Source organism: Rattus norvegicus, chromosome 5 (assembly GCF_036323735.1).
Source record: "Rattus norvegicus strain BN/NHsdMcwi chromosome 5, GRCr8, whole genome shotgun sequence".
Lineage (NCBI taxonomy): Eukaryota > Metazoa > Chordata > Mammalia > Rodentia > Muridae > Rattus > Rattus norvegicus.
The window spans coordinates 128,557,356-128,581,947 of NC_086023.1; the positions used below are offsets into that span (position 1 = coordinate 128,557,356).

Genomic DNA, 24,592 nt, shown 5'->3' on the forward strand with positions numbered 1-24,592 from the left:
CCTAGAAGATAAAAAGAGATGTTGGTACTGTGTCCCTCCCAACTTTGTGTCTGTGGTATATGTATGTATACGTATGAGGTCTATGTGCCCACTGGAAGCCTGAAGCTGGTGAAAATCCAGTGCTTCCTTGATTGCCCTCTGCAATATTTTAACCCTTTGAGAATTTCCTTGTGTGCATTCTGATCCTTTATTGTCCCACCACTCTCCATCTCCTCAATTTCTACCCAACTGTGAGATTCCCCCCCCCCTTACCAAATGACTTAAGTTTGTGTTGTGTGGCTAGTCTTGGGAGTGGGTGCTCTTATGTGGATCAGTTTATTAAAGGAAACTTACTCTCCCTTTCCTAGCTGTTGAATACCAATAGCTACTTAGCTATTGGGATTTTGTGCCCTCTTTCCCTCTGTGCTAGGATTTTTGTCTGGCTAGAGTTTGTGAGAGTCTCGAGCATGCTGTCACAATTGCCTTGAGTTCATAAGTGTACCTGCCCTGTTGTATCTGGAAAACACTTTTTTCTTGATGTTATTATCAACCACCTCTGGCTCACAGAATCTTCTTGTTTGCCCCCCTTCCATGATCCTTATGGAGACCCTGTACTTTATCTGTTGGTGCAGTTTCTTTTTGCTGAACCCAGAGCTCACCAATTCTAGCTAATCCAGCTATCCGGCGAATTCCTTGTTCTGCTTCCCAGGTGCTTGGCTCTGGGTGGTGGCCACACTTACCTTGTATGTGAGTGCCGGGAAACTGCTCTAGTCCTTGTGCTTGCTTGCTCAACACGGGCTCCATCCCCTGAGCTAGCTCCTCACTCCTTAGCAGTTTTCATATTATGCAATGTTTTAGCCCCTTGAAGGAAACTTCTTTTGTTCTTCATCAATAACTGAGGTAGTTAAAAGTTGTAGGAAGGCATCTTAATTAATCATTTATGCTAAAAACAGTTCATTGAACCCATTTTGTGTACTTCCACTGTGTGTGTTGTTTTCCCAGTAAGATAATTGGAGAACTTAGAGAAACAATTTAGAGGAATTTTTATTTTAAGAACATCTTTGAACTAAGAAATGGCCTAGTGGTTGTGAGCACTGGCTGGTCTTTCAGAGGAATTAGATTTGATTCCCCTACATATATTATGACTCAACTTTGTGTAAACATTAGTCCCCAGGGGGATCCAGGCCCCCATGGGCACTATACATGCATGTGGTATGTAGGCAAACATTCAAACAAGTAGTCATCATGTGAAATAAAAATTAAGTCTCAAAGAATTTAAGAGGGAACCGGACAGGCATATCCTTTAGAAGAATGTTGTCCTTAGTAGCAAGTTCTAAAAATCTTTTCCCTCTTTAATTATCATGTTTCTTTGTTACATTTTAGAGAAATTTGTATGAAAATCAATGGTTGTTCTGAGATTCACATCAAGGTTGGACAGTTTGTATTGATTCAAGGGGAAGATAATCAAAAGCCCTATGTTGCTAAACTGATTGAATTATTTGAAAATGGTGAGTTTGGGCCTAAAATGGGAGCCTTATCTTTTGGGGCATGACTGCAAAGTATGCTCGAGGCAAGGCCACTACAGAGTTCTCTATTCGTAGGCACTTGCAGAACACTATGGACTATGAGGTGGGTCGTGTATTAGCTGTTCCTTTCTCCATCTAGAATTTATGCACTTGGCAGCATGGTGTGGGGTAAAATGGAATTAGAGGGCTTAAGAATTTAGCCTTTCCATTACTTTTAGGGACAAGAATGTTCTTCTTGAGTACAGCATTTGAGGGGTAGGAAGTTTGAAAAACAATAGGAAAACTGGTGATTTGTACTGCTGTATATATGGTTTTTAGTTTTACTACGAGGAAGTTACTATGAAATTTTTCAAGTATGATTTCTTTACAAGTAGAGAAGAAGCAAATTGCATTAGAGAGGTGTAACAGTTCTTGTTCAGACAGAAAAAAAAACTACTCTTGATGTTAAACTCATGGGGACTTTTGTACAAAATTTGACAGGCTGAAAAAAAAATGGTGTTCTTCATTAGAGGCTGGGATATGTTCAGATTCAGGATCTGACTAGTGAGTGAGAATGTACTCACGTTACTTCCTGATGTCTAGAACTCCGAGGGAAGAGCAAGAAGCAGGAGGGCTACACAGAGAATCCCCAAAAAGCAACAACAGCAACAGAAGCAAGGGAGCAATTAGAAACTGTATAAAGCCATCTCTCCCTAGGCATAGTGTTGCTGCAGTCCTGGGGAGGTTCATGTGCCTAAACGGCACAGGGAGGAACAGTAAAGAGGTTTTCACTCAACACAGACAGGAGGGAAGAATGTTTGACAAGCATGGAGAGAAACTTCATCACGTTCTTACTATCTACTGGAGAGGGAGCACAGCAACAGGAGTCTGAGCTTGGTATAAGATCTAAGAACTCCTGTGTAGAGCTTCAGTTAATGTCTACAGAGTTAAGGATAGAGCACCGTGATCATGCTATTGAAAACACATCCTTTTGGTTTTGGAATGTTGTCACATGGTACAGTACAAGAATAAAACTGAAGGCTTAAGGCCTGTGTTTCCAGGGGTCATCCTAGGGGTGATTGGCTGAGTTTCACAAGGACTTTAATTTTGTTTTTTACATATATTTATCTCCGTGTGTGTGTGTGTGTGTGTGTGTGTGTGTGTGTGTGTGTGTGTGTGTGTACAAACTCATTATAGCCTGCAGGAGAGAAGTCAGAGGATGCTTGTGGGAGTTGACTTTCTCCTTCCACGGTGTGGGTTCCAGGAATTAGATCCAGGTTGCCAGGGTTGGTGCCAAGTACCCTACTTGTTGACTCGTCTTAGTATCCCAGTATTTCTTGTTTTGGTTTAGTTTTTGAGATTAAGTCTCATGTACCCCAAGCTGAACTCTATTCCTTTAAGTTCTGATGTTCTGCCCTTGATTACTAAGTGCTGGGGTTATAGGTATCTATATCTAACTGGTGGCCTTCTTAATAATCACTAACTTGTAAAAGTTTTTTTCATTAATAAATTAGGTGATGCTAGTAACTTGTTTTCATCCCTTTGGAAATTGCTTTGGATACAGATAAAGAAGTAGAGCACCAGGGCTGGAGAGATGCTCAGTACCTGAAAACACTACACTTTCAGGGGACCCAGAGTTAGTTCCTAGTACCCCCTGCCTGTAAGTCCAATTCCAGAGGAGCTGATGCCCTTTTCTAGCCTCCATGGATACACAAAAAAGTGATACCCATACATATATTCAGACACAACAAGACTTTTTTATAAAAACATGGGGCAGTGCCAGGTCTGTTGCACACGCCTTTAATTCCAGCACTCGGGAGGCAGAGGCAGGTTGATCTCTTGAGTTTGAGGCCAGCCTGATCTACAAAGCCAGTTCTAGGACAGCCTGGACTCATAATAACCCTGCCTCAAAAAGCCACCCAGGAGAAAAAAAAAGTGTTTGTGGAGTCATTTTGCTGATTTTTTTTTTTTTTTTGATCATTGACAGATAATATTAGGAATGTTAGATCCTTGAAACTTGGTTTCTCACTCTGTGAGAGGATGCGTATAGTACATGCTTTGTAGAGTTTATGGGGAGTGAATATACTATTGTATAGTGTTTGGCGCTTAGCGGGTATTCAGTGATGTATTGCTTGTCTTACTATTTAATTTTCCCTTTCTATCCGATCATCCTAGGGTCTGAAGTTCCTCCCAAGAAATATGCGCGAGTACAATGGTTTGTCCGATTCTGTGAGATTCCTATCCCTAAAAGGCATTTGTTAGGACGGAGACCTTCTGCACAGGAGATATTCTGGTATGACTGTTCTGACTGTGATAACGACATTCATGTGGAGACCATCATTGGCCCTGTTCAGGTTTGTGCCTTAAATCCTGGGTTCTATCTTTAGCACCCACACTGCATGGAGTCAGAAATACTACTAGTTCTGATTTGAATTTTGTTCTAATCTTCTCTGTTCAGCTGTTTGCCCCAACACACAGAAACTGACAGCATAGAGCATATGGTCTGGGCTTTCTAGAGGAAGCAACATTGGGATTATGACCAGAAAGAAGAGCAGGAATTAGAAAATGCGCCTTAGTGAAAAATGATGTGAGCACAGAACCTTGAAGGCCGAGTGTATGAGGACAGAGTGCTAACTGCCAACGGCAGCCTTGTGTTACAGGAGTTTTTGACTCAGGAGCTGAGCTGTTGAGTCTCATTTCTAGAGCTGTTTTCATATCCCAAAATAGGATGATACTGTCCTATGAAGCCTTGCTTTGGGTGGGGACTGGCCTAACCTGGCTATAGAAACTTATTTCATAGTTAAATGAGTGAAGGCAGGAAAAGTAGATGTAGACTTTAAAGCGTATAGATTTGGAAGGTGTGTTGAGCTTTTGTCAACTTGACATAATGAGAAATGTTTGGAAATACCTCCAACAAATCGGTCTGTAAGCAAGTCTTTGGGGCATGTAATTAATGATTTATGTGAAGGGCCCAGCCCCTTGTGTATGATGGCTTCTGGGTCATAAAAAAAAGCAAGGGCAGAATTCATTCTTCCTTGACCTCTGCTTCAGTTCCTATTTCCAGTTCCCCCATTGATGGACTGTTACTGTGACTGCAGGCTGTAAGGTGAAATAAACCTTTTCCTCCTGTTAATTTTGGTCAGTGTTTTATCATAGCAACAGAAAGTAGTTAGAACAGAAGGGCAGAGGAGAATGGGTTTTTAAGGAACACATGCATGCTGTTGGGAGTTATAATTAAAGCCAGCCTCCGCTAGTGTGCAAGGCCATTTAGGGAACACCAAGCACCAAGTGAGGTGGAGCTTGACCTTAGAAGGCAATGAAAAACAGTTGAAGAAGTCAGGGAGATGGTGGCTAGCGCCTTGGGAGGCAAAGGCAGGTAGATCTCAGAGTTCTAAGCCAGCCTGGTCTGCAGAATGAGTTCCAGGACAGCCAGAGGTCTCAAAACCAAAGAGAGATGGGGTAGGGAGAGAGGAGAGGAGAGAAGAGAACTAGTTTAAGTCATCTGATCTGGGAGCTCTGTGGGGCCACAGCATATTAAGCCATTTTGGGGAGTTGGCCTAGGTGAATAGGTGGGGGTGGGGGGGGAGCCAAGGAATGGGCTAATATGTACTTGGACTGAGATGATAGCAAGAATGGGGACGAGAAGCCAGGCAGAGTAGGGATATAGTCCAGTTAGTAGACCATTTGCCTAGTATGTATGAAGCCCTGGGTTCAATCACCAGCAGTACGAAACCCAGTTCTGGTGGTACACGCCTGGAATTCCAGTACTCAAGAAGTAGACTTAGGAGGATCAGAAGTTATAGGAGACACTGTCCAAAAAAATAATAAGAAAGCCTATGAGAGAGGAAAAAGAATAATTTGCCAGGCATGGTGGTACACAGGAGGCAGGGGCTGGCAGATCTCTGAGTTTGAGGCAGGCGAGGGCTACATAGAAAGACACTGTCTCAAAAACAAAATAGGAATAATTTACATTTCTTCAAAATTCTTGAACTATTCATGGCTTTTTAAATGCTCAGTTTCTCAATCAGTGTGTTGTACAGTGTCTCTTTAGATATGAAAGGTGACATTTTATATAAAGACGAAAGCTTAAATAGGTTTCACTGCAGCCTTGACAGTCTTTCTTTGCTGTGTAGTCTTCACATTTTCTTGTTCATCTCACTTCCAAAATTCAGGTAGTGGCATTAGCCCCAGAAGACGAGATCCCTGTGAATCAGAAAAGTGAGGAGACACTGTTTGTGAAGCTGTCCTGGAATAAAAAGAACTTTGCGCCACTGCCACCAGAAGAACTTGCAGCATTGAGGAGACTGGAGTGCCAAAAACCTTTAGAAGCCAAGACTAAGAGTGTTAAAAGCCCTTCCTGGAGCACAGCAGAACAAGAGGTCAAAAGGATTGAATCAAGTCATTCCACTTCCAGATCTTACCAGGATCCTGCTCATACTGTCACTCCCAACGCAATGAAGTCTCTGGAATGTGGTGGTAAGGGCGGTTGTAAAATAGTTTCACTTCAGTGTGCTTATGCCCCTCTATAAAGAACTGGTTCTTCCTCCCCCAGAGCCTGCTGCCTGGCGATGTGTTTGCTGCCTCTATAATTGGCCTTTTCTAGGATGTCATTGTTGGGATCACAATCTGGCCTTTTGTCTGGCTTTCTCAGTTTCATCCATTTGGAGGCATCCCCGTTATCCCCCTACTGGTGATTTCCTTTTTATGTAATGCTCTGTTGTATCAACAACTACACCTTACTTATTCTTAATAGAAGACATCTGGGTGTTTCTAGGTTTTGATGATTATGGATAGAGCCACCCTAATCAATGATTTACACTTCCATTAGATGACTGCAAGCTCTGTGTGTATCTGTCTCATGTCATATATGTGACTCAAATTGCTCCTCTATGCTTTTTGTTTTTTAACACAGTTTCTCTGTGTAACCTTTCCTGGGACTCACTCTTTAAACCAGGCTGGTTCAAACTCAGAGAGCCTTTGAGTGCTGAGATCAAAGGTGTGCTTCTGTTTGCTTTAAGAGTAGACATTCCTGCCTGTCATCCCCTCAGATCAGCATGTCCTGTGGAAAGTATCAGGGTTGAATCTCGTTCACCTTTTGTTTCTTGCTAGGGCCTAATATATACCTTGCCTCTTTAATAATTCTGGTATATCTATGAAGGGCTGTGATTCTTGATTCTCATAATCCTGGCAAGTGGGGAACCCATCTACCTGTAAAGATTGTCTTCAGGAATCCCTCCTTTATCTTGAAAATATATAGTCTGGTTTTAAAAAGAACAGAAGAAAATTTTGGTTTGGTGAGACTTTGTAATGTACTATAAAATTTCTTCAAATTCTGTTGCGTTGGGGGTAGGTATTATGCAGTATTGACTTGGGAAAGTTTAATTGCTGAGTATTTATCTATTAAAAGTTGACTTAGAAGTCAAATTCTGGATCCTCCAGATGGAGCTCAGTGGTGCTTAGCAAGGTCCTAGGTTCAATTCACAGTGCAGAAATATAAAAACAATAAATAAAAGTTGTATACATTTATAAATAGAAAAAATTACTTAGAAATGAAGAGGCCATTTGGCCTACAGGAGGACACTGGGTTATTCCAAGTATGAATAACTTCTGTTGTTACTTGGTGAGATTGGGGATATGTATTAATAGATAGAACGTCTGTCTCTCTTGGCTTAGGTTTTACCAGGAAGCCTAACATGAGGCTGTCACGGAAGATCTTGTGTGATTCCTTGGATTCTCAAAAAACATGTAAACGAAGAGCAGCCTTCTCTGAGACCACCTCACCACCTAAAAAGCCTCAACCTGGTGAAATCAAGACCTCCTCAGCTTTGGAAACTCTAGGAAAAAATGGGCATACTCAACCCTTTTTTGCCAAAAGTAGCATGGTTCTGAGAACCCGGGGCACAGCTGTGAAGACCACAAAGCTTACTGTGGAGAGTGCACTTAGCCCTGTCAGGAGCAGGTCGAGGTACTCAGTGGCACCCTCTGTGGGTCTGACACCTCAATACATTGGGAGGTAAGCAGGAGCAGCTCCATCTCCCCCATCATGGAGCAACTTGAGGTGCTTTACGGCGAGAAATGAGTGTTGCAGAGGGAAATGTCCTGGTCTTGTCTAAGCAGACTGAGAGTCTCTGAGGATCTTTCCTGAAGTTTCAGAGCATGGCTCTCTAGTAAGTTATGCTCTGTGTCTCAGGTCCCTGAAATCTGTATTTTGGGTGCTCTTTGAGTTTGGGTATGGTAACTTAAAAACGCCTGTAATTGGGCAGAAGCAGGATGAGTGTGAGTTAAAAGTTAGCCTGAGCTACAAAGTGACAAAAAGAAAGAAATGCTTTTCTCTTCAGATGTCATTTGAGAATACTCAAATTTGTTCCTGAAACTATACTGCTTCACAGTCCTGGATTGCATTTATTTCCTGTGGCTTTTTGTTTGCTACAATTTAATGGCCATTTTGTTTTCAATCAGGTTGGTTTTGATTTTTTTTTAAACTTGGGATCTACTCTTAAATATGGTAAAAAAGACACTAAGTCTAGGACACACTTTATAGTTTGGCACTTGAGTAGATCATTGTAAGCTTAGATTTTTTTTTCAAAACCTATTTTATTTAGGGTTCTTTAATGCTTCAAGTTCCTTCTAACCCGTTGACCAGAGGTAGGAGGAAAGGTTAATAGAAAAGGGTGTTGAGGACCTGTTTAGAAGTACTTCCTCCGGACAATCCCACTTTTCATTGCAGGATACCAGCAGTTCAGTTCAATAACAAACACCAAACACTAAATCAGTAGCAGTAGCATGAGTCCGTGGAAGTGGCCAGAATCAGCTGGAATACCACAAGAAGTTCTTTGACGAGTTTCTTTGTGAGGTGAAGACCAGTGAAGCCTTGCACGGAGTAGCAGTGCAAGAGTGTCCTTTCACTGTTTGTGGGTTCTATTTATATTCCTCCTAAATATTAGGGGCCCTCTCAAGCATCTGTTTTCAGCAAAACATCACATGCACTCTCACAAGACATTCCAGAAAAACATCTCGTCACAACTGAGTTGTTTAAGAAACAACTTGTTAAAGATGTTGGATAATAAAAATTTGACAGAAAATAGTAAGATTTTCAATGTTTCTACAGTAGAAATTTCTCTCAACCTGCTCGTAATAAGTTGCTAATACATATTTTATACTGACTATATTTCTGCTAATTTTGAGACTTTGTAAACATGACAGATAAAAAAGAGACAAAATCTGTTGGGGGTTAGTCCGTTTTGGTCTATAATAGTAATGTGATAAGTCTGGTTTAAGTGATGTGTTAAAATTTTTTTGGATCTCATTGATAAGCTATTTAGCAAAGTTTGATGAACTCTTGCCGAGGTTGGTATGCAAAGATTAGAAGGCAGTAAGACCAAGTGCCTTCCTGTAACTCTGATGTGATACCTTACAGGAAGGCAAAAGAACAAGAAACTCACAAAGAACCCATCCATACTTCTATTCGTGCCCGTAGAAGGAGTTCTCTCTTGACTTTGAAGCGGATTAAGCAACAGCTTTGGTAAGACTTCCCATTAAAAAGCAAACCAACCTTGCTCCCATCTGTGTCAGCTTCTTGTCCCTTAATGTCCCTTCTAGTTGAATGGCCAGTGCATTGTCTCACTTTTTCACCTAGCATTTTTTACAAGTGTCAAAGTTTGAAAGAGACAAGAAATGTTAGCCTGGCCTTGTGGTTCCTTAGCTCATACTTGATGTTTGCAGCAAGCCTGGGAGTGTGGGATGCAGAAAAGCATTAACTTTGATTTTGATAGGCCTGTTTGAATTTGGGCTTCTGATACTGAAACTTGGGAAGACCAACATTTGTAATACTTATTTCCTCATGAATAAAATAGGGAATATATTTTGTTGAGGGATTTGGTGGACTGCGTATTGCCTGTAGCAGAAATGAAACACCATATTGCCTGGTGGTGGAATAGACTGTAATGGCTCCAGAGCACACTTTACACTTATTAAGGCCAGTACACTAAATAATTCGTCTGCATCACTCAGGCTTCTAGATGATGATAAAAGTGACCAAGAAGAGGAAGAGTCCATATCCTCTGTGGAAGTGTCAGACTCCAGTAGTGAGGAGGAAGATGAGTCTGTTCCCTCCCCTCCAACAGGAAAACCCGTGGGGCAGTCCAGGACCCGGAGAACTGCCTCTAAGCCATCATCACAGACCCCCTCCAAGTCACCAAAGAAAACTGTAAGGTTCTTTTGAGTTTCTTTCCTAGTGAAATGTCCCTCTTGTATGGTAAAGAATGGTAATGCCAAGACCACACAGGTCATAGTTGAAAAATAGTCTAAGAGGAACAGGCCTACATGAACTTGATGACTGAAAATTAGTCTACTTAAAGTGACTGTTTTACCCTTGTGTTGTTTTAGACAGTGTGTTGCTATGTAGTCCAGGCTGGTTCCAGACTTCAAGCATGTGCTAGCTCAAGGTGATTTAGGTTCAAGTTTCTCTTAATGGTCAAAAGCTCAGCCTCCTTGAGGGAAGGACAGACACTGACATATCCTGGTGCACTTGATGCAGCTGAGAAACCAGGAGTGCTACTTTAGTGTGGTAATGATTGCAATAGCAAAATGGAAGGACAATCTTTTGGAACTATAACAGCCTTCTTGTACAGAGGTGGCTTTGAGAAATGCCGGGGTGAAGTACAGCAGAACTCTTTAGCATGCAGTTAAACGCTTGCATAGACACTGTTTAACATTTTTTCAGATCAAGGTGGAGCTAAGGCTGAAATCTGAGAACAGGCTCTAGGGAGGAGAATCTAGTAGATCCCATTTGAACTAGAGGTCAAATTTACTGCAGTATGGGTGCAAAGGGTCTCTGTTCTGTTTGTTCATGTGCCCTGGGTCTCACCTGAAAGAAGGAAGGTCTTTGTGACTGTTTGAGCATAATTAAAAAGTCTTCTAGACTTCTGATAGATGGTGGGTACTGTATTCTCCCAATAGATAAATGACCCTTTAAAACAGTCTGCACACATTATTCCTGGGGAAAAGTTACTCCAACCCTGGAGGAGAAATGAGGCCAAGCATTGATCTCCTCCATAGAGGAGCCCTCGAGAAAGAAAGCCAGTGGAGCAGGGGAAGTGTTTAAAGGATTTGTTTCCCAGAGGAACTGAGTTTAATTCCCAGCATTCAGTGCCAGTTCACAACTGTCTGCAATTCCATGGTTGGCAAACTAAGTGTTCTTTTCTGGTGCCTTTGGACACCATGCACGCACATGGTGCACAGACATACACACATATAGATAAAACACCCCTGCACATGAATACCTAATAATTTTTTTCATTTTGAAATATTTAAAGGAAGGACGGGAGTATAACTCAGTGGCAGAACATTTATGTAATATGTGAAGGCCTGGGGATTTGTTTTTGGGACTTTCTAATTATATAGCTTTGTCCTGTGTCTGCTTCCCAGGTGCTGGGATTTGTGTGCACCACCATTCCTGACTGAATATAATTTTTTTATTTCCTCAAATTAACTATTTTAATCCCAATTCTATATGAATATTTAAAAAAGGGATCATGGTTAGACTATAAACATGTTTGATGTGAGAGGGTGGGAATAGGGGATAAATAATTTTTATTTTATGCGCATAGGAGGTAAGGCTACTTTTTGTCTTTTACCACTTTAACTTTTGTTCTGGGTAGGTTTGTTTTGTTTTGTTACAGTTAATCTTTTCTTTACATACAGTTTAGACCTAGACCACCTCTTCATGCTACTCCTCAGATCCGAGACAGAAACTTGGCTGTCCAAGAGCCAGCTAGTGTGCTTGAAGAGGCCCGGCTCAGGTAATGCTGCTCGGGCTACTCCTTGGATAGAGAGGAGTGATGGGGCCTCCTCTTCACATAGATTGGATGTTGGTTGAGCCAGTACTATTATACATGCAGATAGAAGACAGTACGACAGGCACTGAAAACACCTCTTAAATGGCCTCTGTTTGACTAATGCAAATAGAAGGAGCCCCCCTTCCCACCCAGTGCTGCTGCCATTATTGCTGGGATGGGGGTGTTTCTGCATGTGGTGCCTCCTAATTTCAGGGCCCTAAGTAGGAATTCTTTTAAAATGCAAGAACCTAGATCCTGTCAGAGATCAAGATTTTTGGAAAGTAGTAGGTGTGAGTCTAGCCAAGTGACTGTCACAGAAAAGAGAAGTTGAGTGAGGCAGCATGGAGAGAGGAGGGAAGTGAAGCATTTCCTTTTATTCATATAGCTTCCATATAGGAGTAACAGAAGGGTCTTTTCCATTCCATTGGGTAGATGGTGAGAGACTTGTAAAGCCTTTCTTTTCTTCCATCCACCATCAACTGTAGGCTGCATGTTTCTGCCGTGCCTGACTCTCTTCCCTGTCGAGAGCAGGAGTTCCAAGACATCTACAGCTTTGTGGAAAGTAAACTTCTTGATGGAACCGGAGGGTGAGTAATGCAGAGGAGACGGGAGGTTTAGTAAGAGCGCTGCTCACCCTGGGTGCATGGTAAGCAGAACCATTGCAAAGCCTAGGAGAGTAGAATTCTGCCTTTTGGAAGAAGGGAGACAAATCCCGGAGGCTGCAGCTCAGTTGATAAGTACAAGGTTTGATCCCTGGCACAACATAAACTGCACATGGTGCTGACGTAGAAGCAGGAGGATCAGGAGTTCAAAGTCATCCTTGGCTGCATAGTGAGTTTGAGGCTTGCTTGGGCTATGTGGGATTTTTGTCTCAATTTTCAAAGGAGGGGAATGACCTTTGGGTAGTAAATTTGCACGTATATAGCCTTGACTGTAGAGTGAACGTGCTGGCAGGTCCAACTGACCAGTTCCCTAGAGAGGTCTTCACTATTCTTACTTCTGTCTCAGGGGGCCTTGTTCTTTCTTTACATGGGGATGGCATGGACCCAGCCTATGCACATTGTTTTCTCGCTCTAGGTGTATGTACATTTCTGGGGTCCCTGGGACAGGGAAGACAGCCACTGTGCATGAAGTCATACGCTGTCTGCAGCAGGCAGCACAAACAAATGATGTTCCTCCCTTTGAATACGTTGAGGTTAATGGGATGAAGCTGACAGAACCCCACCAGGTCTATGTGCAGATTTTACAGGTAGGCTAAGTTGTTTTGGGTTTGGGGGAAACAGTTCCTTTGAAACACATGGAAAAAAGAAAGGGTTACTTAATTTTATGTGCACTTCACAAATTTATCCGGAGGTAGCAAGGGTGAGGCAGGTAGAATTTTAAGATGGGGGGAGGGGGTGACGGAGTCATTACTATTTACTCCAGCAGTTGCTTTTCCCCTGTGCAGAAACTGACAGGCCAGAAGGCAACAGCTAATCATGCAGCAGAACTGCTGGCAAAGCAATTCTGCAGCCGAGGGTCCCAGAAGGAAACCACTGTGCTGCTTGTGGATGAGGTGAGGTCCCGGGGTACATGGCTGCTGGGGTGCCCAAGTGCTGGTACGGAGCTGGCGAGCAGCTCAGGAGAGGCAGGACACAGTCTATAATGGGGATCTTCAGTTCATGCTTTCTTTCATGGGAAACAGTGGAGTATGGGATTATTGCAGTGGTTCCCAGCCTTCTATGTACCCAGATGCTCCTAGAGTACCACTGGGAGTTGGGAACTCGGTTCAAGTTTCCCTTCAGGGTGTCTATGCCCAGTGGAGGAATGAGAAGGCTGCAGTTCTGATTGAATGTTACAACAAAGGTCTCTTCTGTGGCAGTCCTTGATGAAGAAATGGTCTTTGCTCATCCAAATTGTTTTATTTGGTGGTGAATATGAATGCATATACCTTACTCAGGGTGAACCAGACATTAAATTCCTTTTGCAGGAAGGAGCACCCAGGAAGGGGAGCTCATCTGCTGAATAGTCAGGGCCTGCCTAGATAACTCAACTCCAGGTTTTTATGCTATGTGACTATTGCTATGGCCCTCTCAATGGGGAGTCATGGTTACCTGCTCCAGAACAGGTAGAGCTTGGCAGAGGGCTGGCTCTACTCCTGCTCTTCTCAATTCTGAGATTCCCTGGAGTGTGAGCCTGTTTGACCTTACCCAGTTCTTCTGTCTGGTGATGCTCTCTACTTGCCCCACAGTAAAGTGACCCGTGAGTACAAGAGAAGGAATGGCTGTACAGATTCACTCTCCTGGGAGCAGATAGTGTACAGTCAAAGGTGCTGGCTGCTTCTCTACTGACGGAAGCCTGTCCATTGATTTCCTTACTGATTAGAAAGTGTGATGTGGACAGGAACTGCACTAACTCAGTAGATCAGGCTGTCATTTATGTGGCCTGCCTGGCTCAGTCTCTGGGTGACATCGTATATTGTCGTCTTTGGCAGCTTGACCTTCTTTGGACTCACAAACAAGATGTGTTGTACAACCTCTTTGATTGGCCTACTCACAAAGGAGCCCGGTTGGTCGTGTTGACTATTGCCAATACCATGGACCTTCCAGAGAGGATCATGATGAACCGTGTGGCTAGCCGCCTGGTAAGTCCAGGGTGTGCTGCAAAAGTGAAAATACAAAAGGCCAGGAAATATGTGTTCTGCTATAATTATAATTTTTATGCAGGAATGAAAAAACATTGATTGTCCTTTTCTAAAATACCACACCTTTCTGATTCCATAAAGTACTGGAAGTTTAATTACTTTTTAAAAATATCTAGGCATGTACCACTTCCACGTCTTAGGTACTTAGAATAAAGCAGAAAGCCAGACAGACTTTCTTTGCCTTCATGGGCTTATATGGTTGATTTGTCAGGAAGCACCAACATCAAACCGTGAAGTACATGGTAAGGGAAGGTGGGAGCTATGCATTTCTTTAGAGTATCTCTGTCTCCTTGAAAGAGTCTAAGAAAATAAAAGCTTATAATATAAAAGAGAATAGTTTGATATCTACTGTCCTGCAGGGTACCCAAGTCAACTAGACAGCAACTGAAAGGAGAGATGGGAAGGAATGAATAGGTTGTTATGTGGAACTTGGGTGCCTGCAAGTGATTTTTCCCCCTGAAATTTGTCATTTTGACTCTTTCAGGGCCTCACCAGGATGTCTTTCCAACCCTACTCTCACAGCCAACTGAAACAAATCTTAGTGTCCCGACTGAAGCATTTAAAGGCCTTTGAGGATGATGCCGTCCAGTTGGTAGCCAGAAAGGTATGTCATCTTCAGGAAGCTCCTTGCTATACCTTCAAGCCATTTAACAAGTCCCTACTGAGCATCCATTGTGTGTCCTGTGCTGTTGCTAGATGTAGAAAACTTTAAGAAGTACCAGAAAATCACTGCCCAAGGGTTACAAGGGGTGGCATTTGCCTTCAAGTCCAAGTCTGGCGATTCTAGAATTTGGAGGACAGAGACAGACAGATCCTTGAGTTTGATCCTCTTCTGGTTTATAAAGGAAGTTCTTGGTCAGTCAGGGCTAAATTTGTGAACTACTGTCTTGATGGATGGATGAGTTGGTGTGTAGATTAAAAATGAAGAAGCACAGGCATGGGTGGCTCAGTGGTAGAATCCTTGCCTGCCAAAAATGAAGAAGCAATTGTGGAAGACTTACCGTATGATTCTTTAGAAGGCCACAAGGATTATGGGCTTATGAACAAGCTAACTTTAATTGGTACAATTTTGTGTAATTAAAGGGATCCTTTAGATCCATGCCAGCCATGTAGGAACAACCAAAACCCTGAAATAATGAGGTGACAGTGTAAGTTCGACCCTTAGAAACTGGTCAGTGTAAGACTTGTTTATGTAGAATGATCTAGGCTATAGACAAGTTGTATGTGGAACTGCTTTGGTATTTCTTGTTCTCAGCGTTCTTTCATTTTGTTTAGCCTTAGCACCAGCTTTTGAATTGACACTGTTCACTCCGAGGTGCTGTTTTACAGGATAAGGATGGTGCTCGTGAGGAGATGTTTACATGACACCTCTAGTCAGGATGCAGGAATCTAAAGAAAGGGAAGACCTTGATACTCATGTCATTTATTAGAAAAGTGGCTTTGGTATACTCAAAACATTAAAAATTGCTTATGGGGGCTGGTGAAATGGCTCTGCCATTAACAGCACTGGCTGCTCTTGCAGTAGTCCTGAGTTCAATTCCCAGGAACCACATGGTGAATTGCGACCATCTGAGATCTGATGCCCTCTTATGGCATGTGGGTGTACGCGAAGTAGAGGGTTCATACATTAAATAAATAAATAAATTTAAAAAGTTGTTTATAATTCTACTTCACAGAGATGAGTATTTTATTTGCTTTAAAGGCATGCACCATTCTGCTTGGCCTAGGTGACTACTTTTAATGTCAGCGTATTATATACATATACTTTATAGGTTTCTTAGTTTGTGTGCCATAATTTTGGAAGGAATGGATCCTTTTAGAGATAATTAGGTGCAAGCAAATCGCAATAAAACATTCAAGTGTTTTTCAAAGTCAGCTTGGGGAGGTAAGGAGTCCCTGGAGAGAAGGTGTGGGAAACACAGAAGGAGCAACTCCAGCAGGTGGCACTGCTCACTTGTTTCACTCCTTGTCTCAACCTAGGACTCCTCCAAATGTTAAAGGCCAGGTTTGACACCACAAGATAAACTGAGGAGGGCTGAGTGTGGAGTGGGTAATTGATCACTCAAGCAGACTTTTCTCTGAGTGAATAAAGCTTGATTCACTGGGGCTGGCACTCCCTGTGAAGGGCAATAAATCATAAATTCTGAATTCTTTATTTGTGTGGGGGCCAGTGAGAAGGCAAAGAAATAAGGGGGAATCGTACATATCACACACACACACACACACACACACACACACACACACACACACACTGGGTGGTTGGAGCACAGCTCCAACCCCTTTGCATATATACACCTACAAGCATTTTGTGGATGGATGGAGCAAAGCTCCAATGAGAAGGTTTCAACAAGTATAATTTTTTCTTAGCCTTTTTATACCACTTAAAACAGTTCTCTGTGTAAGAAAAAGATTGCTTCATAGCTACAAGTTACATATTTGCTAAAAACAGTCACCACAAACAGATCAAAATCATCACACAGGAGGAAATTACAACAGGATTATGTATTTTTCTTTTGAAACTCAGGCCTAACTAGCATTTCCCATCTATCTTTTTCTCCACAAGTTCAACCTAACCACAAAGCAATAATATTTTGTTATTTGTGTGTCTCCCTGCCCTCAAGGATCCTCAGCTGATTCCCCATCTCTGCCAGAAGTCCTACCTGTTCTCTCCTCCTTTGCTACAGGCCACCAGCTTTTTATTCAACCAATCAGAAGAGAGGGAGTGTTTTCAAAATGTGATGTAGCCATATGAATAACAATAGCAAAGTGTGTCTGCATTCAACTGTCTTCACAGAAATCAGCCCTTGAATAGAACCAAGACCATCTTTACACAGTACACAAAGACTACCCCAGCAAGAGCCAGTGGTTATTTACCTGAGTTGACAAGTGGACATTGGAAATAAAATGGTCCTTCTTATAGGTAGCAGCCCTTTCTGGAGATGCCCGGCGCTGCCTGGACATCTGCAGGCGTGCCACAGAGATCTGCGAGGTTTCCCATCAGCGTGGTGACTCTCAGTGCCTGGTGACTGTGGCCCACTTAATGGAAGCTATAGATGAAATGTTTTCCTCATCCTATATTACTGCCATCAAGTAAGATATATTCTCTGCTGCCTGCACTTCTGGGAGAATCTGAAGTCAGAGAGGTCCCAGCTTAGGGGCTTTGGCAATTGGCTTGTTTCTCAGATTTAACTCATTCTGTCCACATTTGGTTATTTATTTGTCCTTAGGGGCAATCGGGAAGGCAAAAACACAACCCTTGGGTAAGGGCTGAATGCTTATAACTTTTTTTTTTTTTTTCTTTTTTGGAGCTGGGGACTGAACCCAGGGCCTTGCGCTTCCTAGGCAAGCGCTCTACCACTGAGCTAACTTTTATTGGGTCATTTATTAAGTACAGATACTACAGGAACAGGCTGGGTTCGGTTTTTCATGCCTGCAATCTCAGCACTTGGGAGGCTAAGGCAGGAGGATTGCCACAAGTTACATAGTGATAATTCCCCGCATGGTCGGAGCTACACAGTGAAACTCTCAAGAAAGAACAGCAAATAGGTAGGAACATGGTGGTTGAAAGCACTTGCTGCTTTTTAAAGAAGACTCAAAATTAGCTCCCAACATATACCTGTCAGCTCACAGCTGCCTATGACTTCAGTCTGGAGATCTGACGCCCTTTTCTGTCCTGCATGCACGCACAAATTCTTCTCTTGTAAGGGATACATGAACACGGAGGAGTTATGTTTGTTACTGAGAGATGCTCTGCTCCCAAAATTTGTATTTTTTTTTTTAATTTCCATGCATTCTTTTATCCACTTGTTCATTAATTTTGAAGTGCAGGCATAATTCTAGAAGTAGTTCCTGTGTTTCCCCATTTCCAAAGAGCATTTTCTATGTCAGCTTTTACTTTGGGGAAACAACATTGTCAGGTGATACAGAAATGTTTCCTGGTGTTTCTTTCCCCCTTCTTGAGGCCAGTGGTACAGGCAGTCTCTAGAATTCACATCTCTTGGTTTCCTTTAAGAAACTCTTCTGTCCTGGAACAGAGCTTCCTGAGAGCCATCATTGCGGAATTCCGTCGATCAGGACTGGAGGAAGCTACATTTCAACAGGTTATTGGTTGAATGCTGTTTTTTTCTGATCCTTCTAGATATGGGTGGGTCCAGGGTTCTTGGAATAGGGGTGAAGTTAATAGGGCTAAGACTCCTTTAGTAACTAAAATGTTGGCCCTATGTTGATTTCTCAAATACCATATAAACCAGGCATGGTGGTTTTTTGGGGTTTTTTTTTGTTTTTTTTTGTTTTTTTCGGAGCTGGGGACTGAACCCAGGGCCTTGCGCTTGCTAAGCGCTCTACCACTGAGCTAAATCCCCAATCCCTGCATGGTGGTTTATAATCCCGGAAATTTGAGGTAATAAAGGTTTATAAACTGAGTCATCCTTGGCTCATATACACTTTGAGACCAGGCTGGAATATATGAGACCTTGCCCTTTAAACAAAGAAAACAACAAAACCCAGGAGTGACTTTTAGCAGCAGTACTATATTCCTGCTATTGCTCTGGAGGATTGACATTTTAAATCCTTGAACTCTTAATGCCTGTGACCCATGACTATTTCTCTGACAGTAATCATTTCATACTGATACCTGGTAAGGTCGTGTACTACATCTGTGCCACTGAAGCTTTAACACGCCAGGTAGGCACGTGGTAGTTACACCTGCAGTCTCAGCACTTGGAAGATGAGGCAAGGAGATTGGTCTACATAGTGAGTTACAGTCCAGCATGAGCTACAGGCTTCAAGACCTTGCCTTTAAAAGACTAGATAAGTGACATAACCTGCCTATTGTCACATAGATTAGTGATAGAATGGCAAGGTTCAGATGACCTGTGTCCTGTTCTACAGCTTGTTTTCCAATCACTTGCCTTTGTGCAAGGGCATCTACTGATGATCTGTATCTATCTGTATCCGAGGCATGAATGACTGTATTGACACTGGGTCTTACTGTGTAGCCTTGGTTGTCCTGAGACTCATGAAGATCTGCTGGCCTCTGCCTCCCAAGTGCTTGGACTAAAGATGGACATCACCCATCATACCCCAGGCACTCACTTTTGCAGAAGATAATCAGATAAAAGCCCAGGATTATTGTTTTTCTTAACCTTTGCTTTACTTTTGTTATCTAGATATACAGTCAGCATGTGGCTCTGTGCAGAATGGAGGGACTGCCTTACCCAACCATGTCAGAGACCATGGCCGTGTGCTCGCGTCTGGGTTCTTGCCGCATTCTTCTGGTGGAGCCTAGCAGGAATGACCTACTCCTTCGAGTGAGACTCAATGTTAGCCAGAATGATGTGCTGTATGCTCTCAAAGAAGAGTGAAGGACTTAACAAACTTCTGCTTTTCCTCAAAGAGCTTTATTTTTCTTCAGAACATGGAATTACAGCAAAATATGCAGGATGGAAATTGTAGATTTGTCATTTTCCATTATTTATTTTGCTTTTTCTAAAGTGCTTGAGAAGTTTATGGTAACATACTATGTATATGAAGATATGTATACAGTATACTTGTATCTATGTGAAATAGTTCTGGGAGAATTTGTATGAAATTAGGTACACTGGTTGCCTCTGGGAAATAGCCTGGTGGTTGGGTGGGAGGCTAGAGGAAGTCTTTATTTTATGCTATAATGTATTAGATTTTGAATGATACAAAGTAAAATTGATTTTTATAGAAAAAAATTAGTGTGTTTTGGGGTGCATCACACTGACAATGCCCCTTGCATGCAGGCAGTACTGGATTCATTTCCCAGTGCCTTGTCCTTCATGGGGAACATCATGTAATCTCAGAATTTGGGAGGCTGAAGCAGGAGGATTACTGCTGGCTTGATGCTAGCCTTGGCAGCCTACAAGATACTATTTGAAAAAACCTAATAAAGAAAAAATAGTGTAGAAATAGATACAAAGTTTTGCCACACACGTGACAGGCTTGCTCTTGCGGAGGGCCTGCATTCTGATCCCAGCACCCAAGAGCAGCACACAGCCATCTGTCACTCTTATTCCAGGGTGTCTGACACCTTCCAATGTCCCCAAGCATGTATGCAGCAACACATACACATGCAGGAAGGCAAGCAAACACTGATTTATAAACCAAAGTTACTACTTAAAAAAACCAATCATGCTGACACAGTAGAAGCTACTTAGGAGGTTCAAGGGCTGGAGAGAGGGCTCAGTGGTTAAGAGCACTGACTGCTCTTCCAGAGGTGCTGAGTTCAAATCCCAGCAACCACATGGTGGCTCACAACCATCTGTAGTGGGATCTGATGCCTCTTCTGGCATTCAGGTGTACATGCAAGTAGGGTACTAAATACAAAAATTTAAAAAAAAAAAAAAAGGAGGTTCAGTAAGGATGTGCTCTGAACTGCAGACACAACTCATTGGTGTGCTGAGATCCTGTTCACCCCACACTGCCATAAATGGGACATGGTGGTACACCTGCCATCCCAAAACATGGGAGCTAGACACAAAGATTAGATAGAGGTTAAAGGTTGTCCCCAGCAACACAAGTTAAAGGCTAGCTGTTTGCTTTCTATTGCTGCAACAAAGACACTATAACCAAAGCAACTTCAGGACAAAGGGTTTGATTACATATTCTGGCCACAGTCTTACCAAAAAACAAAAAAGCAGCACACCAATCTAGGCCCTGTGTTAGAAGAAAAGCTGGGGAGGTCTGGTTACAAAGCATGTTCAAGGTATCTTAGCAAGAGCCAGTCTTAAACTAAAACTTTTAAGATGGTGTCTTCATTAGCCCTGGAACTACCTGTGTAGACCAGGCTAGCTTCAGAGCTCCACCTGTCGCTGCCTCACAAGTGTGGGGATTGAAGGCATGTGCCATCCTCGATGGCTCAGTGGAAGAGGGCTTGCTGACCATATGGGAGGTTCTGTGTTCCTTCCACGTCACTAGAGAAATACGATACCCAGAGTGCTGCTTAGGGGATTCGTGAGATGAGTGTGATAATGTCTGCGATTAGTCTCCAAATAGTTTAGAGATTTGTATGTCCGAGGCCTGTAATCCCAGCTACTCAAAAGTTAAGATGGGATTATAAACACAAGGCCTAGACTGTAACAGGGAGCTCAAGGTCAGCCTGAGCATCTTAGTGAGACCCTGGCTCAAGAAAATAGAGGCCTGGGATACAGTTCTGTGGTAAATTGACCCGGCATGCTAGAAGCCCTAGTCTATACTCCTTTACCATATCCTAATAAAACTGAATTGAGGACCCCTATCAGGGTATTTTAAAGGACTATTTTGTATGTATAATGTTTTATCTGCATCAGTGAGTAAGTGCCACCCATGTGCACTCAGAGACCAGGAGGGGCCATCTGATCCCCCTAAAGCTAGTTACAAATGTGTGAGCAGCTATGTGGGTGCTGGGAACTAAAACTACACAAAAGCAAGTGCTCTTAACGGCTGAGCCACCTCTCCTCCCCATATCAAAAATATACTTCCACAGTTAACCAAAAGGAAGAGCAAAGATGTCCTTTATAGAAGAAAAATGAATGATAAGGAAACAGATCAAAGCCATGAGTCTAAAGGCCAAGATGGGGGTTCTTTTAGATGATCTAAATTTAGTTTCTAGAACTGAAGTCAGGCGGCTCACAACTGCCTCTAACTCCAGCTCCAGGGTACCTGACACCATCTTCCAGACTCTAAGGGCACTTGTACGCATGGACACCTACACATAGATCCACATGTAAATACATCATCAAAAAAATTTTTAACTTTTAAAAATCATGAAATTTGATGGGGGCGATAGCTCACAATGTTTATGGCAAAAGCACAAGAACTGGGGTTGGTCCAGTGGTAGAGCGCTTGCCTAGCAAGTGCAAGGCCTTGGGTTCGGTCCCCAGCTCTGGAAAGAAAAGAAGAAAAAGAAAAAAAAAAAAAAAAAAAAAGCACAAGAACCTGAGCTGGATCTAGTTTCTAGAATGTTAATTGTAGGTACAACTTCTTCTGGGAACCTCCATTGACAAAATAGAACTGTCACATGACCCAACAATATACACCCAAACAACTATATCCTGTCATAAAATTACTTCTGGCCATCAACAGATTTGTCTGTAAAGAAAAATGAAATTAGGAAGTCTGCAGGAAAATGGATGGATCTATAAAATACATTGTGATAATACTGCACGTTGTCTCGTGGACGCCAGCTTTTAAATTATTTACTCATCACACAGTGAAACTCTCAAAACAAGGACAACTCCCAAAACAAAGAACTTTGCCAACACAAACAACCCACCACTTGGAGAGTGGGATGTGGCTCAGTGACTAACAGTGCTTGCTCTCTAAGCATAACGGCATGTTTGAACCCCCAGAACCTACACAAAAAGCTAGACATACAGGGACTGAGGAGATGACTCAGTGGTTAAAGATACTTGTAGCTCTTGCAGAGGACCCAGGTTAGATTCCCAGCACCCATGTGGCAGCCTACTACCATCTTTAACTCTGGTCTCAGGGGATCTGATTCCTCATGGCTTCCATGGACACTGCACATATATGATGTACTTTCATAAATGCAACAAAACGCTTGGAAACGCACACACCATATACACACAAATAAAAGCAGAAAACAAAAACGGAGGCTGCAGAGATGGTTCAGCACATGGGGTAGCTCACAAGACACTAATACTGTTTGTTAGTTTCCTTGACACAGGGATTCTCTGTATAGCCTTGTCTATCCTAGAACTCCCTCTGAAGACCAGGCTGGCCTTGACCTCCATCTTTTTGTTTTTTAATATGAATTTAAAAGGAGGGGGATCTGATGCCCTCTTCTGGCGTGCAGGTGTACAGGCAGACAGGGCACATTTCAAAAAAAACAAAAAATAGAGCTGGGCGATATTGCATGAGTTTGTGACCCCAGCATTGGGAAGAGGAGACTGGGGAATTCCAGAGCTCGCTGATCAGCAAGACTAAGCTCAAACAGCCTCTAGTTCAGTGAGAGATCTTGTCTCAAGGAAATGAGGTGGAGTATGGACCGTGGAAGATGAAAACACAAGGCCCTCCATGCGCGTCATACACATAGGCAACATACAGTCATGAATACAACCCCAAACCCATTTCTTTATCCTCTGAACAAGAAAAATAGCCTCTGGGAAAACTCTGTGTAGAGACCTAAGAAAACAGTGTAAAGTTTACTTCAGCACATAATTTGGCACAAAGGTGATTCTTTGCCATTATCTGCTTGCATTTGGAGAGTTTTCTTCTGCACTGGTCCCTCTGGTCACTATCCTCTCTTATCCCTCCTGACTCTATTATTATACACTGTCTTCTACATTATTCTCCATTCTCATTTGAGCCTGTGTGGGGCCAGCGTGAGTGTCCTGTAAGAGGACAGATACTCATTGAGAAGGAACTGTTGCAGAATGGGAGATAGGAGTCGGTGGCCACACCTCGTGTAATTTACTAGAACTAGGAGGTGGTTCCACCGCTAGCAGCTCAGCAGGCCCATGGGTGTGATGCCTGCGCTGTATAGATGCAGGCAGGACTACAAGTTCCATGTCATCGTTCATTACAAATCAAATGTGAGGTCAGGTTTGAGCACATGAGACTGTTTCAAACAAACCAGCCAGGTGGTGGTGGTGGTGCACTCCTTTAATCCCAGGAGTGGATTTTATACTCAGGAAGTAGAGGCAGGTATGTCTCAGTGAGTTCAAGGCCAGCCTGGTCTACAAAGCAAATTCTACAACAGCCAGGACTGTTACAGAGAAACCCTGTCTTGAAAAAACAAAACAAAAGACAAACAAATGAAAAACCCCAAACCTATAGGAATTAATGTCTACTGTGTATTATTGGTGTGGGTTGATTTGAATGTCAGAGTGCAGTCAGGCCTGCATCTGTGTAGGGTCAGAGGACGACAATTGGGAGTTACCTTACTGAGGCAGTTTGTTTACCAGACCGAGTTGTCACTATGTTGCCTAGAACCAGACCAGGCTGCCTCTGCCTCCCGAGCGCTCTGACGTAACGCATGCACCACCATGGGGGTTGCACAACTCTTCTTTCAATTAGAACTGAAGCCTGCAGTCTCTCCATGAAGTGAGACTGTGCATGTGACGTGGGGAATCTTGGGGTTCGGTCCACCTGCGGGTCAGTTCCATCAATTCCGATATATCAGGGCTCCTTGAGGTAGAGGCGGCCCTTCAGCCTGCATCGATGCTCTTGTCTCAGTTAGAGAGCTTTGGTTCCTCTAAACTCAAGCTTTGTTCTGCCCTCTGACTAGAAAAGAGCTCTATTTCCCGGAGAGCTAATTTTCCGAGCCTAGGATGCACAGAATGGGCAGCGAGGAAGCCGCATCCTCCAGGATCTCCATACAGGGACTCGGCCCGGCTACCTTGTGGTACCCATTAGGAAGCGGAAGCCTCGCGGCGAGCGAAGAGAGCTAGGGAGGAGGCCTCTCGAAGAAACTACGTCAGGGTGGGGAACGCCTACCGTGTGTGAAGGGCGCAAGACGCCAAACCTCACAACGCCGCCGTCAGCCAGTATCGCGTTACCTGCTGGAAGTGTCTGCTCACAGCCAGCCCCACCCAAGGCGTCACCTGTGGGCGCGCCCCGCC

At 43.1% G+C, this 24,592-nt stretch overlaps 1 protein-coding gene across 4 annotated transcripts in view; it reads left to right on the plus strand.

Moving 5' to 3' along the window:
* Orc1 (origin recognition complex, subunit 1) overlaps positions 1-24,588 on the plus strand; it is a 28,969-nt gene extending 4,381 nt beyond the window's left edge. The window contains exons 3-17 of one of the 4 annotated variants that reach the window (XM_006238515.5): positions 1,363-1,487; positions 3,660-3,838; positions 5,657-5,960; positions 7,158-7,497; positions 8,902-9,006; positions 9,495-9,690; positions 11,187-11,284; positions 11,806-11,907; positions 12,398-12,569; positions 12,768-12,875; positions 13,794-13,943; positions 14,488-14,607; positions 16,924-17,093; positions 18,016-18,103; positions 19,172-24,588. In XM_006238515.5, the coding sequence (XP_006238577.1) occupies positions 1,363-1,487; positions 3,660-3,838; positions 5,657-5,960; positions 7,158-7,497; positions 8,902-9,006; positions 9,495-9,690; positions 11,187-11,284; positions 11,806-11,907; positions 12,398-12,569; positions 12,768-12,875; positions 13,794-13,943; positions 14,488-14,607; positions 16,924-17,093; positions 18,016-18,103; positions 19,172-19,366 (2,452 nt within the window). In that variant the 3' untranslated portion in view covers positions 19,367-24,588. 4 annotated transcript variants of the gene reach the window in all.
* The last annotated feature ends 4 nt before the right edge of the window (positions 24,589-24,592 follow it).